Source organism: Tupaia chinensis, unplaced genomic scaffold, assembly GCF_000334495.1.
Source record: "Tupaia chinensis unplaced genomic scaffold, TupChi_1.0 Scaffold000414_1, whole genome shotgun sequence".
Lineage (NCBI taxonomy): Eukaryota > Metazoa > Chordata > Mammalia > Scandentia > Tupaiidae > Tupaia > Tupaia belangeri.
In genome coordinates, this window is record NW_006159919.1 from 1,830,653 (window position 1) to 1,849,635 (window position 18,983).

At 37.8% G+C, this 18,983-nt stretch overlaps 1 protein-coding gene across 1 annotated transcript in view; it reads right to left on the reverse strand.

The window, feature by feature from the left end:
• Positions 1-18,983, reverse strand: part of TAF4B (TATA-box binding protein associated factor 4b) — a 116,786-nt gene that overhangs the window by 62,536 nt on the left and 35,267 nt on the right. The window contains exons 7-9 of the mRNA XM_006154540.3: positions 15,553-16,167; positions 9,463-9,598; positions 8,871-8,973 (exon numbers count right to left, since the gene is read on the reverse strand). Of these exons, the coding sequence (XP_006154602.2) occupies positions 8,871-8,973; positions 9,463-9,598; positions 15,553-16,167 (854 nt within the window). The remainder of the gene's footprint in view (positions 1-8,870; positions 8,974-9,462; positions 9,599-15,552; positions 16,168-18,983) is intronic.

Sequence of the window (18,983 nt, forward strand, 5' to 3'; positions counted from 1 at the left end):
TCTCACTTTTCCTCTCTCTGTAGCAGCACACGTGCCCTATGGCAAAAAAAAAAAGAAAAAAAAAAGTAACAGAAAGAGCCTCTGTAAATATATTGACATCACAACCATCAAAAAATGCCAAAAAAATTACCATCAAAATAAAACAAAAACCTATCATGGAAACCAAATCTCCTTTGGCTGGCACTGTGGCCTAATAATTAAGGAAGCTGGACCCCACATAGTTGATCATGGTTTAATCCCAGACTTGGAGGCATGAAAAATACAACATTATGTACACAAATAACAACAAAATGGAGAAATGGAGGAGAAAGGATTATGGCAAGATCACACCTCATTGGGGGTGTTTCCCCCACATACAATCACAAGTACCCTCTGGCAAGAGGAAAAAAATAAACAGAAGTTATCTTCAGATAAATGGAAATTTAAAATAAAGGTGGCTTTTCAAATAAGAAAGATAAGGATGATGAACTCTTCAATAAACTATTGTCAAGACAAGCAATCTATTTGGAAAAAATTCATCTCTGTTTCAGATAGTCACAAAAATAAAATCAAGATTTTCTGAAGATGTAAAAGTAAGCCGGCATATGTACAGTAAGTGTGTATAGTATCTTAGTTGAAAATATAGGAGCTCATCATAATCAGCTCATGATAATGAGAGATACATTACAATTCAGAGCCATAAAGGAAGAAACTGATAACATTATAATTCACAATTTCCAAATATAAGCACCATAAAGTTGAACAAGAGATGGGGAGAAAAATATTTACAACATGTGCAACAATGAATTATTCTCAGGTATATGTACATGTCTAGAAAGTTATAAGCACTCAACAGATAGGTGAGCAAAGGTAATACACTAAAAATGTCCCAAAGAAAATACTAATGGTGACATTTTAGCTTTAGGCAGTAAGTGGACTGGATTTACTGAGATGCAATTACAGGGCATTCTAAGTAGACCAGCATAAGACATTTTCATTCCATTGTGTTCACAGAATCTGCCAGAAAAAGGTGCCAGTAAAAGTAAGCAGTGAGCACACCCAGAACGAAGAACTGCCTCAGAGGCAAATGCTTGTGGCTATCACTTGTTCTTCAGTCTCTTACAGTGGGAAACCTGGACCTGAGATTCCTGGATAAAGCGGGTTCCCTAGAACAGGATCAAAATGGTCCCAAGTCAATAGTCATCCCTCGTTCCAACCAGAAACACTCTGGAGTACACAGCAAACTCAATTTGTGCCCTCAGGTTTAATATTGATTTACCCATCCAAAGAAATTTTAAATTTAACAACTACATTTTCACTACTAAAAGTCCCATTTGGTTCTTTTTCAAATCACGGTAGTCATTTTAAAATAATTTTTTCTTACTCATTTTGTTATTCCATATAATAAACATTATGTAATTGCTTTAAATACTCATTCAAAGTTTGAAGTTTTTGGAATTCCACATGTGTTGCTATTAATCTATAGTTGGACACAGGATGAGTTTTCTTTCTATGTTTACCTTTGACTTTGAGCATATTTATGATTATCAGAAGGCAATGTGCTGGAAGAAAAAAAAAAGTCAATCCATAATTCTAATCTCATTTATGAGAAATAATAAAACTCAGGGCCGGCAGGTGGTGTGGTGGTTAAGGTGCTGGACTCCCATATGACCGACCGCCGTTCGAGTCCCAGACCCAGGGGCTTGACAGTCACACCAGGCATGTGTGCATGTGTGGCCAAAAACCTGAGAGGAGAATGGAGAAGAGACTGCAGTGTGGCCATCCCCATTGGGAGGTGATTTCTCACCTTTCCTTTGTCTGTCTCTCTGACAAGTGTATACACCCTATGGCAAAAGCCTAAAAATAAAATAAAATAAATAAATAAATAAATAAATAAAAGAAGTGTTTAAAACAAAGAAAAAAATAATAAAAATTTAATAAGGTTGTCAGCATATGATTTTGAAAAAATAAAACACTGCATTTCTACACATGAGCAATAGAAAAGGCAATTACCAAAAATATTACTGATAGCAATAAAAAGAAATCTAGCCTAGGAATAAATATAACACATAAATGTAAAAATTGTGAACTCTGCATATGTGAAATTACATTACTTTGTTGAAAGATGTTAAAGAAGGCGTATACCAAAGGAAACAAAAATCATAGACAGAAGGTTCAAAATTATGAAGAAATCATCTGAAGGACAATAGACCCAAGGACTCAAGGTCATGTCAAATCAAATTCCAACAGAGATTTCTGGTGGAATCTAACAAGTTGCTTCTTAAATTTATAGGGAATACAAAAGTCCAATTACAATCAACAAGAGGAAATGAACAATATGGAAGTGGAGGACACAGGGATAGAAAGAGAGGTAAGCAGGGGACATGCCTTGTAAGATAGAAAATGTATTTTGCAGTTACAGTAAATTAAACCATATGCTATTAGAAATGTTTAATTTAACCAATAAAAGAAAAAAAAAGACTAAAAAAATAGGTAACTCAGAAAAGACCCATGCATGTATGACAGGAGACATTACTGATCCCCAAAGAAAGACAGAATCTTCAAGAATGTTGTTGGAACTAGTGGTCATATACATAGGGGAAAAACGAATTAGAATCCCTACCCCTTACTACTAGAAAAAACAAAAGTGGGATTAACTTCTTATGACAAAGATGTAACTATAAAAAGTAGAACTTTGAAAACTTTAGATGATAAAGATGACAATCCTTTTTTTTTAAATTTTTGGAGAGATTTTTGCTATAAGGCACATGCGCTCACCAGAAAGACAGAGAGAGACAAAGAGACAGAAAGTGAGAAATCACCCCCCAGGGGGGATGGCCACGCCACAATCCCTTCTCCATTCTCCTCTTGGGATTCTGGGCACACATGCACACGTGCCCGGTGTGAGTTTAAGCCACCAGGTCCATGACTCAAACAGTGGTTAACTACATGGGAGTCCAGTGACATAGCCATTATGCCAACCGCTGGTCCCCCAAGATGACAATCTTCATGATCTCCATGAGAATCATTTAAATAAGGAATAAATAAGCACTCATAAAAGAAACTGGAAAGTACAACTATTAATACTTCAAAATTAAAAACTTCTTTTCATCAAAACATACCACAGATAGGGTGAGCTGCAAAACACTGAGTCAAATAGATATTTATAACACATGTAAAGAACATTTCTTCTGCTGTAGATCATTATTTTAATTGGATAATTGTATAAATGAAAAACAAACAATAGGCCAGCAGGTGGCATGGAGATTTTGGTGCTGGATCCCTCACGGCTGACTACGCAGCCTGAGTCCCAGACCTGGCAGCATGGAAATCATGCTGGGTGCATTAATGTGTGTGCCAAAATCCAGAGAGAAGACTGGAGAAGGCACGCAGTGTGGCCATCTCCCCTGGAAGGATACTTTCTCACTCCCTCCCCACACCCCGTCTTTCTCTGGTAAACATATGCATCCTACAGTGCAAAAACAAGTAAAGCCAAATAATTATTCTTAAGTTTGTTTGCTCTCTTAAGGCATTAAGAGAGCTGCCAAGGGAGCAGATCTTGAGGAATGACAGCCCCAAGAGAAAGAAACTCACTAAAGTAACCCCAGTTTTCTCTATGTGGTTTTTCCCTGGGCCATGTGATTCTTCATGTGATCTAAAGCACTGAGAAGCCACAGAAACAGTATATGCTAAGAGGCTAAAAAAGTCAATAGAGCATCAGGAAATTTCATGCGGATGGAGAGACAAAAAGTTGGAGTTCAAGGCTTCAGGGGTGGCTAAAGACTTGAGGAACAGGGCCAGCAAGTGGAGTGTCACATGGCTGATCATAGCTTTGTGTCCTGGACCTGGTGGCTTGCTTTCTCTTTCTCTCTCTCTCTCTCTCTCTCTCTCTCTCTCTCAGGTGAGTGCATGTGCCCTTAGCAAATTAAAAAAAAATACTAAAATTAAATAATTAAAAAATAAGTAAATAAAACCCTTGAGGAATGGCCCATGCGTCTATAAAGAAGTAAGGCATTTAGCACAAAGCACCAAAGAAGAAAACCCAATGAAGTCAAGCAAAAAAGGTTATGAAAAACAGTGATTTTTAGGTAATCTTGAAGTCCTGAGAATAAAATTTGGTGTTCATACTCCAGCAAAGAAAAGCACCCTAAATCTTAGTAGACATCCTTGAGGTAGTACATTCTGAGGTGGGAGAACCAATGTTTCTCAGTGTTGGGAAGGTTATACAGAGGTTTCAACTAGTCAGCTACTGACTAGATTGAGGTGATCTGCTCCTTTGCTGGCTGCTAGGGCACTGCATGAATTCTCTTTCTAGAGAGATGCATCCAAAATTCCATAATTTTTTTCATACATGTCTGACAGTAAGTTAAATATAACCAATAACACTAAAAAGTAGGATTGAAAAGCCAGACAACACACACAACATCACAGGTAACCTGGGTATTGGAAACATTAGGCAATGACTTTAAAATAACCATGATTAATTTTCAAGAACACAGAGACAAAGAGAGAGAATTATCCCACAGAATAATAATCCATCAAAAAAAGAAATAGAGGATGTGGTTTTTGGTAATGACAGAATAGCTTGATTAATATCACTTTTAAAAATCTACATTTAATTTTTTTAAAGCTAATCATTTGAAAACTGAATGAAAGCAGGCAAAAACTGAAAGGAAATTAAACCCTTGGGAGATGGAAACAACATGGGGAAGTTTTGTTTATGTCTTTCAGCCTGAGAGCATTCCCAGTATGTGCAGCCACATTCCTAAGGCTCAAGGTATCCTGATAACAGAGCTAGCTTCAAATATATAATGCAAAAATTAACAGAGCTGGGCCAGAAAGTGGTTCAGAGGTGAAGGCAGCTAGATGCCACATGGCCAACTGTGCTGTTGGAGTTCTTGATCCAGCAGCCTGAAAATCACACTGTGCACATTTGTGTGTGTTTCCAAAATCCAAGAGAAGAATGGAAGGGAAGAGAGGAAGAGATTACACATGGCCATCCCCCTTGAGGGGTTATTTCTCTCTCTCTCTCTGTGTCTGGCAAGCACACACACATTATAGCAAAAAAAGGGGGTGAGGGACACAACAGAATCAAAGGAAATGAAATAGTACCCATTTTTTCACAAGTGTGCATGAGATATTCAAACTGGCTACAGAAAGGAGTCTCAATAAATTTAATAACACTGGATTTAGAGTATACTCTCTGATCACAAAATTATGTTAGAAAACAAACTACACAGAAAATCCCAAATATCTGTATTACTGAAAAGGAGAAAATGATTTTGATATGAGTGAAAATGAAACAAAATACTCTAACCAGTTGAATGTTAAATCAGTATTTTCATTAGAAAATTTATAGTTTTAAATGCTAATATTACAAAATATTTACATTTAATGACCTAAATTTTCACCTTATGAAGCAGGAAAAAGAGGAACAACTTAAACCCACATAAAAAGAATGCTTCTTAAAAACTAACAGACGACTAACAGATAAAAATAAAATAAAAAATTGATTCCTTAAAAGCATTAACATAGAATAATATTAGTTTTACACAAAGACTTAAAAACACAGGAGAAGGGAAGACTTTTATGACTTATTTTTTGAGGCCAATATATCTACAGAAATCAAAGTCTGGTAAAGATACTAGAAAAACAGAAAACTGTATACCTAAATCCCTCATGACTATAAACACGAAACCCTTAACAAAATAGTACTCAAAACAGCAATTACAAGAAAGCTACTCCCCTAGGAAATGTAAGGTTGGCTTAACATTCAAATACTTAGAAAATTAATATAATTGGAGCCGGCAGGTGGCATGGTGGTTAAGGGTGTTAGTACTCCCACATGGTTGTCACGGTTCAAGTCCTGGATCTAGCAGCTTGCTTTCTCACTTTCTCTCTCCCTCTCACTCTGTCCTTCTCTGGTCAAATTAAAATAAACAAATAAACAAAGTTAAATAAAATAATTCAACAAAAATCAACATAATTCACAATACTAAGAAAATTAATGGTCTTTAAATATTCATAGATGCAGAATAAGTTCATGGGGAAGACACTCAATTTTAAGAGCGGGCTAAGCCAGACTCATGGCTAGGTCATTAAGGAAGCCCAGATCTCATATGGATAACTACATGGTTTCAATCCCAGCCCAGGTAGCTTGAAAAATAACCCTGGCATGTATGTGCACACATGTATACAAAATTTTGACAGAATGGAGAAATGGAAAAGAGATTATAGCATGACCAAGCCCCTCTCTCCCCTCTCTCTTTCAACTATATGTGCCCTCTGGCAAATAAAATATAATTTAAAAAAATTAAAGCAAGCAAAATATTTGAACCAACATCTCACTAACATGGTTATTCAAATGGCCAATAAAGACATAAAAATATACTCGCCATAGGGACCAGCAGATGGCCTTATGGTTATATCACTGGACTCTCATGTGGTGAACTGTGGTTCAAGTCCCAGAACTGGTGACTTAAGACTCACACGGTGCACAAGTGCATGCATACTCAAAATACCAAGAGCAGAAAGGAGGAGAAAAGACTGTGGTGTGGCCAAACCTCTGGGGGGGTGATTTCTCGACGTCTTTCTGTCTCTCTGGCAAGTACACTCACCCTTTACCAATAATTTCTCTATGGGAAAAAAAAAAATACTTGCCATCATAAGTCACTAGGAAAATGAAATTAAAGCTCCAATGGGCTACAAAGATATACTAACCAGAATGGTTAAAACTGAAAAATTACGAAACAAAACCTCCCTGTATTATCAACTATAAGCAAAGATGTGGAGCAACTGGAACAAAATCTCATACACTGCTGACAGTAGTGTAAAATAGGACAGTCGTTTAGGGAACCATTTTGGCAGTTTCTTACAGAGCTAAACATATACAGAGTTACCATGACTCAGCAATTTTATCCCTATCTATTCAACAGAACTAAAGGGGAAAATCCATGAACAAACAACATGGACACAAGTGTTCCTGACTTTTTTATTCACAATTGGCAAAAGCTGGAAGCAACCCAAATGTCCAAGAGGCGAAGAGATAAGAAGTAATTCAGTGCAAACAAAAGCACCACAGTATATCCATACAATGGAATACTATTCGGCAGTAAAGTCAAACTACCAAAACAGACAATACGGGTGTACACCATGTTGGCAAAGGAAGCCAGCTACAACAGTATGAACTGTATGATGCCTCTTAGGCAAAATGCTAGGAAAGATGTATCTAACCTACAGTGACAGGAAACAGACCAGTGGCTATCTGTAAGGTGGGAACCGACGGGGAAGGAACATGAAGGAATCCTTTGAGGTACTGGAAATATTCCATGTAGTATCTTGAAGGTAGTACTTGGTACATGGGTTTAACCTTTTGTCAAAACAAATTGAGTTGGAAGATAATGGTGACTATCTTCCAATATGTCCTCCAAATACAATGCAGAACAGTAACTACAGCCTCAGCACAACTTGAAGATAAAGAATACCCAAATATCAAACTATCTATAAGGGAAAAGGAAGGTATTCCAATACATACTTTTTCATCCTCTGATGCTCAAGTCTCCTCCCTCTACCTCCCAGTTCACCCCCATCCTCAAATAGCTTCAAGGTTTGTAGCAAACAAAAGCAGAAAAAAACTGTGGAAAAGAGAAATGAAAGAGCTGGAGGCAGGTATCTACTTCAAGTCAGAGAATACTAAAAAGTGTCCTGGTAGATCAAAGCATGTGTGACACACAACTTAAATTGCCAGGCATTAAAATGTCCAGACTCTTGTGGAAGGGACACCAAAAAAGAGAGAAAAGCACCTTTTGAAAGGGAGACGATACAAAAGGGGAAAATTTAGAGTGCTCCAAGAAAACACAGAATCAACAAGTTTACAAGGGCAAATAGTAGAGGCATTGAAGAAAGGTAGAAAGCAACCATGGAAATGAAAAGTAAAGAAGTGGGGGACAGGGGGAGGGCAGAATGTCAGAATCAAAGAGAAGCAAAAGGAATAAAATCCATACTTTCGAAGTTCCCAAAGAAAAAGCACCAAACGGTGGACCAGAACCAATACAGGCTGAACATCTTTGATCTGATAATCCACAATGCTCCACAATCTAAACGTTCTTAAGCACCAATGTGGTGTCAAAAGAAAATTCTATGCATGACATCATGTGACAGGTTGCAGTCAAAACACTGCAACAAAATGTATAAAACTACTTTATGTGTAAGGTGTATATGAAATATCGATGAGTTTCATGTGTAGAATTAGGTCCCATCCCCAAGATGGGATTTGGCAAATATCCCAAAATCTGAAAAAATAAAAGCAATCTGTATCTGGGAAACTTCCAGTCCCAAACATTCTGGATGAGGGATACTTAACTGTATATAACTGTCAAAAACTAGAAGCCACCCCAATGTCCACCAATAGCAAAAAGACACATTTGTAAACCAAAAATACTTTCGAGTAATACAAAAGAACCACCTTCTAATATCTAAAACAGTACGGATGATCTCAAAAACATGCTGAGTGAAATAAGTCAGATACAAAATAATAGATAATAATGTAATATTCCATTTGTGTGAGGTTCAAAAACAGACAAAAAAGTGATCTATGGTGATGGACACAACAGTGGCTGCTAGAGGCAGGAGATAGGGGTAATTGATTTGAAAGGCACATACAGGTGATGGATGTGTTCAGTATCTTGATCTGGATTTATGATTACACAGGTATATATGTCAAAATCCATTGAACCATATTTAAGATTTGCGTACTTTACTGTTTATAAATTATACTCAATAAAGTTCTGTTAGATTTTAAAAAGGTATCAATGTATCTAATTTATTTAGGGATTTTTCTGTCATCTCTTTTTTTTAATATTACTTCCTTAAACCAAGTTTATTTTCCTTACCTGAAGCATGTTCCATTTTCTTTGATTTTATTTTTCTGAATAGGAGATGCTTGAAGTGAGAGAATTTTATTTCCAGGCAGAGTAATTTGCTTTAGAATAGAAGCTATAAAAACAAAACAAGAAAGGAAAAAGTGGAATACAAAAAAAGGAATCATTCCACATTAGGAAAAACTCAGGACAATAGTTTTTAATACATATAGAATTAATAAAATAAAATTTCAAGGTGCCCTAGAACTACACTTAAATATAAATGTGGCAATGAATCTATTCCCTGCGTGAGAAATCACTTTATAATCTTTATATGGTCTCAAATGAGCAGAATAAGCAGCACTGTAAAACTATCATTTTGACTATCTTAAGAAGAAATAAGCTACAGTATGTATTACAAGTTTAAAAAGTCCCTATTTACTAGTAGATGGACTTATCATAGAACACCATGAGCAGTTGCTTCTTTTATTCCAACATCCCCTGAAGAGTCAGTGTATATGCAAAGAATGTAACAGTTATCTTACAGTCTTGTGTCATGGAGGCCAACTTTCAAAGACCAAATCACCCTTTTCCAAATCCAATGTGATGGGGCTAAGGTACCTACCTGGAGGAAACTGACTAGTAGATATTATGGTGTTCACTGGCATCTTCTTCTGTCCAGATTTCTGAATAGTCAATGCTGAAGAATGGGAAAGTGTGGTCACTTGTTTTGCAATGCCACCTGAAGGCTGCTGGACTACCTGAAACAATGAGAACTATCAATATAGTCATTCAACTTAGGAAAGAACAAGCTTGCAGTTTTAGCAACAGACTGCGCTCACTCAGCTGTCAATATACCTTTATCTTAGCATAACAAGAATGCCTACTTAAAATTTAAATTTGTATGTTAGCAAAATTATCCTGTTTGAAAGTGAAAAACATGGCTATCTTGAACATTATGTATTATTTTTTAGAGGAATTCAAATTTGCATTTCACACTGTCCAATTTAAATATCCATACGGATGTAATTTTCATTTAACATAATGGAAAATCTCAAGCAAACACAAAAATAGAGAATAAAACAAAAATACCTATGCCTTACCCAGCAACAAAAATGATTAATTCTTGTCCTCATAACCTTGTCTGTATCATTCTTGAAAGTATCTCCTGGTGGGCCAGCAGGTGGTGTGGTGTGGTTAAGGGCGCTGGACTCCCACATGGCTGACTGCAGTTTGAGTCCTGGACCTGGTGGCTTGCCTTTTCACTTCCCATTTCTCTCTCTCTCTCTCTCTACGTGTGTGTGTGTGTATGTGTGTGTGTATGTGTGTATGTGTGTGTGTCCCTCTCTGGTCAAATTAAAATAAAGAAAGAAAGAATAAAGTTAAAGTAATTCTTTAAAGAAAAGGTATCCTCTTGGGACCAGCAGATGGCACAATGGTTGTCACTGGACTCCCACATAGTTGACCATGGTTCAAGTCCTGAACCCGACAGCTTAAAACTCATGCCAAGCACATGCATGCCAAAAATCCCCAGAAGAGAATGGAAGAGAAGGGACTGTGGTGTGGTCATCCCCCCAGGGGGTTATTTCTCACTTTCTGTCTGTCTCTCTACTGAGCACATGCACCCTAAAGTAAAAATCTGTCTTAAAAAAAAAATCTTCTTGGGGAACAGCAGTTAACGTAATGGCTATGTCGCTGGACTCCCACGTAGTCAACTGCGGTTCGCGTCCCGGACCCGGTGGCTTAAAACTCACGCCGGGTGCGTGTGCGTGCGTGCCCAAGATCCCAAGAGGAGAATGGAGGAGAAGGGATTGCGGCGTGACCATCCCCCCTGGGGGGTGATTTTTTGCTTCCTGTCTCTCTGTCTCTCTCTGTCCGGTGAGCGCACGTGCCCAATAGCGAAAAAAACTCTCAAAAAAAAAAAAACCTTCTTAAACCACTGCCAGAGTGACAATGGTAAAGGCACTGCTCCAAGTTAACAGTTCAAAAAATACAGAGGATGAGGGCTAGTGATGGAGGAAAAGAAAATAAAAGCAGCACCTTGATTTTAGCTCAAAAAAAAAAAAAAAACACAAAAACAAACAGAAAAAAACAGTAGAGTGTAATTGTCTTTTACTTCAAATAAGAAACATAGTTACCATGCATTTGAGCCAGACTATTGATAGTGGACTACATAAAACTTAAAAAGAAAATAAAAGCAGCACCTTGATTTTAGTGGACTACATAAAACTTAACTTATACACAGCTATTATAAATGAGTCATGGTCTTGCCAGGAGACATAGTTCTGAAACAGAATTTTCTGAAAACAAATTTACAATTTGTTCACCATCTAATTTTTTTTTATAAATAAAATCAAAAGTCTAGTGTGTATTATAAGAACAAGAAAAAAAAAGGTAAACAATAAACATAAAATGTCCTGGGGTAAGTAATCCTATAGCAATTAGTACCCCTAGATAAGAAATTTAAGTCGGAATCAGTCTTTGAAAATAGACGAAAACTCTTAGGAAAATGATGCATTTCAAAGCTAAAATAATACTCGAGTGCAACCAGCAGTTAGCATAATGGCTGGACTCCCATGTAGTCGACTGCAGTTCGAATCCTGGACCTGGTGGCTTAAACTCATGCTGGGCACGTGTGTGTATGCCCAAAATCCCGAGAGGAGAATGGAGAAGGGATTGTGGTGTGGCCATCCTCCCTGGGGATTTCTCGCTATCTCTCTGTCTCTCTCTGTCTTTCTGGCAAGTGCACGCACCCTATAGCAAAAAGCTCTCCAAAAATAAATAAATAAATAATAATAATAATAATAATAGTCGAGTATTCTTAAGTCCTAGGGTCAGGTTTAAATCATAGAAAGTAATGTAAACTCAGAGTCCTATCTATGCATTCAAACTGAAAGTGAAAAGAAACTCAACAATTTCAATGTAAATATCTCCCTATTGTTTATATTTCCCTCCTTGATGTTCCTTATTGGGTATTCTTTTCACCATTTTAATTATGAAACAGTTATAAAATATTATTAGAAAGTTGTTTACTAGTTAAGTCTTTATATCATTTCAGATAGGTATTGAAAAATAACAAGAAGTTTTGAGGTGGAATTTAACGATTCCATATCCCTGTCACTCCTAATCTTAACGACTATAACATCTGACTATAACTATAACACCTACAGGGCAGAATAGGTACCTACTCTATAAAAAAAATAAATAAATAAATAAAAATAAAAGAAAAAACAGTAGCATATAGCTTTATACTGGCTGAAAAAATAAAGTACAATGAACAATAAATGTGTAAGAGAATTAGTGTTCTTTCAAAGAAAGTACTATTTAAAACCATAATATTAGGCATCTTACAGAGACTGAAATTATTTTAGAGATAGAAACTGGCCCAAAGAAGAGATATTTGCTCCTACCTTGCAAGCAAAAGAAAGAGCTGGGAGACCAACAGATAGTGTGGTGGTTAAGGGGCTGGGCTCCCACATAGCTGACTGAGGTTTGAGTCCCGGATCTGGTGTCTTACTTTCTCACTTTCCTTCTCTCTCTTTGGTCAAATTAAAAAATAACAATAATAATAAATAAAAATTAAATAAATAACACTTTTTTTTAAAAAAGAAAGAGCTTTTGTTTTGTTTTTGCTTTGTTTTATTTTTAAGAGAGACTTTTGCTATAGGGCACATGTACTTGCTCCAGAGACAGAAACACAAAGCAAGAAATCAACCACCAGGCAGGGATGGCCATGCCACAATCCCTTCTCCAGTCTCATCATGGGATTTTGGGCATACACAAACACACACTTAGTGTGAGTTTCAAGCCACCAGGTCCAAGGCTCGAACCACAGTCAGCTATATGGGAGTTCAACGACATAACCACTATGCCATCTGCTGGTCTGCTGTTGTGTTTTTCTAAAAATTAAGTCCTTTATTTATTTTCTCTCCAAAAAATCTTCAAGAAATAAGGAAAAAAGAGTAGAATACATACCTTAGCTTTTTTTCTTGACATGTCACATTCTCAAGTTTTACTTGGGATGTAAACATAAATATATATCCTAACAGCTTGTAGGTCAAAAAGCATCACAGAATACTCTTTAAGCAAAAGTGGTTTATATTAAGTATGTTCCAACATATCCAACAAAAAACTCTCTTTAAATTCCATAAGGAAAAGAAACAAAGAAACACAAGTATGGATTGAACAAGTAAATGGGAACACCCATACACTATGTGATTCCACTTCTATGGAGTTCTAGAACAAGCAAAATTAATCTGTAGGAAAAAATTATCAGAATCATTGCTTCTGAAAGAATGAGGTCTGGGGTGGGAATGACTAAGAGAGAACTTGGAAGTAATGGCAACCTCTGTTTTTTAATAGGAAATTTACAAAGGTTAAGAACTAACTGACATTTATTCACAGTACACATAAGTTCCGTGCCTGTCATTTTATGTAAGTTTTACCTAAAAAGGAAAAAAGCAAACAAACAAATGTTGAATGATATTTAGTGCCATAACATGTCTATTTAAGAAGTAGTAGTTATCAAAAAATTAAGATGGACTGACGTCTGCATAAATACATAATAAATCAAATATCTAAAGAAACATTCCAAGCACTGAGTCTCCTGAAAGCATCTACTTATCTATCCATCATTAGTAACTCATAAAGCAATTCCTTTACTTTTAAACAAACTTACTGGTAAAATGCTAAACTGAACATGTAGTTTGAGTGTATATCACCATTTAACTACTACTATATTAGAACTGATAGACAGCCAGTAAGATGAACTGTTTATAAGAACAGGATTTTAGGTGAAATTCCTAGAACTACTGATTAGGTCTATATTTTCACATTTGAAGCATCTGAAGGCCAATTAGTACAAAATGGAAAAGTTACACCTAAAAATAAATAAATAATTCTAGTTAATTTACTTGAAAACTTTAGCAGAATTCTGGAGGATAATAAATAATAATCAGTGAGATGGAAAAGATGGCTCTACATTTTTTTTACAATGGTGGGGGAAATAAAAATGTAAAATAATTTTATAAGATAATTAAAAAACTAAGCCGGCAATGGTACATTGGGAAGATATTTCTTAAAACTTGAAAACACAACATTTAAACATTTTATACAAGAGGGAGGGGGGCCTATATAATTTTCCTAAAGAAATAGTACAACTGAAAAAGTATATATTTATAAGGAATTTTTAAACCCATGATCAATTATTAAGGTAAATAAGTTACAAAAATTTTAAACATGACATCAAACAAGAGCTGTTTATGTATTCTTCAGCCCATACTGCATGGACCACAGAGTTGATCCACTGGCAATTCGAGTATTTAAATGACTTGGCATATTTCTTCTAAGATGCATAGAATGTTTTCCTTCTTTTTTGGGGGGAAGGTTTGTGCTAGAGGGCGCATACGCTTGCCAGAAAGACAGAGAGAAATAGAGAGATAGAAAGCGAGAAATCATCCCGCCAGGGAGGATGGCCATGCTGAAATCCCTTCTTCTCCATTCTCCTCTCAGGATCTTGGGACACGCGCACACACGCACCCAGCATGAGTTTAAGCCACCGGGTCCAGGACTTGAACCGCGGTCGGCTACATGGGAGTCCAGCGAGATAGCCATTACACTAACTGCTGGTCCTCATAGAATGTTTTATTTCCTACCACCCTGAGTGTTTCCCTTCTCACTTAGACCTAAAGTTAAAGTGGACTATGGCATATAATTGACTTACTGATAATATCCTTTAATGATTTTCAAACTTGAATGATAGAAAGTTTTTTTAATTAACTCATTTGAAAGAACGTGCAAGTGTGGTCCTCCATGACTATACCATATGAAATGGTTTACCTTATTTGACTCTCGGCAAATCTATTGTAAAACAAAGTACAATGTACTTTCAGTGCCTAGGCACTCAGGCTTTTGCCATTTTAAACTGGTAAATATGACTATTGCAGACTAAAATTGAAACAAAGGACAAACAAAATGCAGAATTCACAGAGAAAAGTAGATTATTCTATATTTTTTTATGACTGAAAGTAGAGAATAAAAACTCTAAAATTTACCATCAGATTTTCTGTTATACGTTTTTAAAAAATTTGCCAGAGGGTACATGCTGGAGAGAGACAGAGAGAGGGAAAGATGAAGAAAGTACCCCCCATAGGAGGTGGTCACGCTGCAATCCCTTCTCCTCCACTTCTCCCTCCTTTCAGCACTTTGGGCGCACGTGTGCATGTGCCTGGCATGTTTCTGAAGCAGCTGAGTATGGAATCTGAACCATGCTCTTGGTTATATGAGATCCAGCCTCCTTCACCATTACACCACTGGCTGGCCCCACTTTTTCTTTATTGCTATGATTTCTAATGTGTAACAAATCAAACCTACAAAATGCAAATGCCTTCAAGATAATATGACCAGTTTTCTGCTTCAGGACATTCCATAAACCCAAATGTTCTTTTCTATATGAGCTGCACAATAGGGATGTAGTGTCACAATCTCTACAACCAATTCTCAAATGGTCCAGCAAAAAACTCTGTTTGTCCATGTGGCTAGCGAGAGAGAGAGAAAATAAATGAGGCAAACTCTGAACAAGACAGTCAACTTGATAAAGGCTGTTCAGTCTTACACTTATTTACTAGTCTAGCTAGTTTTCTGAATGTCTGAAATCTTCAAAATTAAAAAAATTTAAAAAAATAAAAAAACAAGGAAGGGATAAAATGCTACTCACTAGCTGCTTGACTTTGACTGCCTGTGGAATCCCAGCTGGTTGTGAAAAGACAGAGCCTGGCTGGACAAGTGTGCTTTGGACTGGAGCGCCAGTAACAGGCTTATCAGATGTGGTCCCAGCAGAAGTAACAACAGGTTTCCCGGGTGACAGACAAAGAGCTGTGGCTGAAGCTTCTCCAAAAGTTACCGATGGGAGGGTCAGTACTGCCGCTGCAGAGACAACTGGCTTCTCAGGCTGAAGCGAGACCGTCCTCACTGTATTTGGTACAGATGTCACAAGAGGTTTGGAAGTCTGAAGCAAAACACCACCAGCTGTTGTACTAGGAGGAACCACACCTGGACCCACAGGACAAAGTGTCACAACTCCAGCTTTTGCTCCCCCTTGACCACCAAGTGGATTCGGAGTTTGCACTGACACAGTTCTGGGTGTTGTTGCCCCAGAAACAAAGATGGGCTTTTCAGACTGGATTGAGGAAACGGTTGTGGTCACCAGAGGGGACGTTGTTACTGTTGTGGTACAGGTAGCAATGACCACCTCACTGAATGTCTGCTGAACACACTGCTGAATGAAGCTCTGGGAGTTAGGGAGAAGTTGTCGTAAGGCAATCACACTTTTCTAGAAAAGAAGGAAGAAAAAAAAAAACCAACTGGTAACTATTAACAAATTAAGTTACTGATAAAATCTTTATATTTCATATTTTTACAACACAGAGCAGATCAAAAGTATAGCCAGTATTTCTCTTGGAACCTATTATCATTGATATCCTGTTAATATTGATATATTTAAGGTCCAAGAGTGCTTTCTTTTTCCAACATGAAATTATTATGTCTCTATTAATTTTATCTATCTCAGTATCAATTTGATAGGCCACTGTAGCATCCTTCTCTGTATTAATCTAAACCCCATAATAGACTATTAATAACTTCGGAATCTGTAAGTTTTATCCATAGCACAGCAGAATCTAGGTCCTTTTGGGGACCAGCAGTTGATGTAATGGCTATGTCATTGGACTTGCATGTAGTCGACTGAGGTTCGAGTCCTGGACCCAGTGGCTTAAACTGACAGCAGGCGCATGTGCATGCATGCCCAAGATCCCAAGAGGAGAATGGAGAATAGATTGCAGCGTGGCCATACCTCCTGGAAGGGTGGTGATTTCTCACTTTCTGTATCTCTCTCTCTCACTCTCTCTCTGTCTTTCTGGCAAGCACATGTGCCCTTATGGGGTCTGGGCTTGAATCCAGGTCAGCCATGAGAGATCCAGTTTCCTCTGTGGAGCACTTAACCACTGCTCCACTGGGCTGGCCATCTGATTGGATTTTTTTTTTTTTTTTGAGAGGTTTTTGCTATAGGGCACGTGCGCTCGCCCGAAAGACAGAGACAGATAGAAAGCAAGAAATCACCCCCCAGGGGGGATGGCCATGCCCCAATCCTTTCTCCTCCATTCTCTTCTCAGGATCTTGGGCATTTACTTAAACGTGCCTGGCGTGAGTTTAAGCCACCGGGTTCAGGACTCGAACTGCAGTCGGCTACATGGGAGTTCAGCGACATAGCCATTACGCTAACTGCTAGTCCCTCAGACTGGATTTTTAAGTCAGTGTCTGTCTATATTTTGCTAAAAGAGTAAAGGAAGTAGTAATAAACCAGCAGGTTTTGCATTTTCAACCTGGGGATTTTGTTTTGTGTGCAAGGAAAAAAAAGATGCAAAAGTAGAAGGATAAGTTATCTCCACAGTTTACTTTGGAAGAGTTCCTGCTGTGACATTTAAATTCACTCAGCCTGCCTAATAGGAGCTAGAAACAATGGAAGTATCAAAAAATAAACAAAAATAAAACCACAGTCTCTACTTACGCAAATGAGAATTACTGTTCCCCTTCCATTATTTAAGAAAAGAGACATTCATATCTGGAGATTTTTCAAAATATATATATACAAATGACAGAATTAAGGTAAGCAGAGAAACTTTGTACAAAATTTTAAAATGGCAGAAAACAGGGATCAGCAGATGGCATAATGGTTACATCGCAGGGCTCCCACGTAGTTGACCACAGTTCAAGTCCCAGACCTGGCAGCTTAAAACTCATGCCAGGCTCAAGTGCGTATGTGACCAAAATCCCAAGAGGAAAATAGTGGAGAAGGAACTGTGGCATGGCCATCCTCCTGGGGGGGGGGGTAATTTGTTCCTTTTGGGTCCTGGGGGGGGGGGGTAATTTCTGACTTTTTGTCTCTGTCTCTCTGTCTCTCCAGTGAGCACGTGTACCCTATAGTAAATCTCTTTTTAAGAAAAAAGAAAGGCAGAAAACATACTACTGCAGAAATACATTTAAAAATGACTTTGTTAAGAAGGGGGATTCTCAGGAAAACACAATTGGAAAGAAATGTTAATGAAATTTAAGAAGACAACAGTACAAATGTATATCTGAATTACTTCTTGATCACCTGGCCAGTATTAAGCTTAAATCGTGAATCTCTTGTCCCTGTGCAACATCACACTACCAAAAGCTCTTGAGGATGAGGGAAAAACAACTCTCAAGAATAAAAAAAGAATAATGAATAGATTCTTAAAAAAAAGTAAAAGTGCAAGCACTTCATATTAATATCTGGTCATTTAAAGGCAATGTTAGCTAGTTAGTAAAGTCAGATAGCCGAGATACTGGACCTAGGCATTTAATCAAGTTAATCAACTTGTAACTCAGTTATTGGGCACGGCTGTGAGGTTGGGATCACACAGGATGTCCAGGTGCAGATCTGGACCAAGGTGAACCGGCAAGGTATAGTGGTGTGTGTCTGTAGCCCTGGTTGACTGGGAGGCTAGAGGATCCTAAAGGCAAGACCCTGTCCAATCAGCACCTCTTTCTTTCCCTCCCCCACTCTTTTTTTGTTGTTGTTGTTGAGAGGTTTTTGCTATAGGGAGCATGCGCTCGCCAGAAAGAGACAAAGAGACAGAAAGCGAGAAATCACCCCCCAGGGGGGATGGCCACGCTGCAATCCCTTCTCCTCCTTTCTCCTCTCAGAATCTTGGGCGTACACACACCCAGTGTGACTTTAAGCCACCGGGTCTGGGACTCGAACCATGATCAACTACATGGGAGTCCAGCGACATAGCCATTACGCTAACTACTGGTCCCTCCCTCCTCCACTCTTACTCTCTCAATAAAAGTCAATTTAGTGGACTAGTGGGTGGAGTGGTGGTTAAGGTGCTAGACCATCCCACATGGCTGCCCACGTCAACAGGTGCTAGACACTCCCACATGGCTGCACAGTTCAAGTCCTGGACCTGATGGCTTGCTTTTCTCACTTTCTCTCTCTTTCTCCCTCCCTCCCTCTCTCTGGTAAAATTAAAACATAAATGAATGAATAAATAGAAAGTAAAATAAAATAATTCTTTTAAAAAAAAGTCAATTTAAATGGTTTTCTTCTCTCTAAAAGGGAAA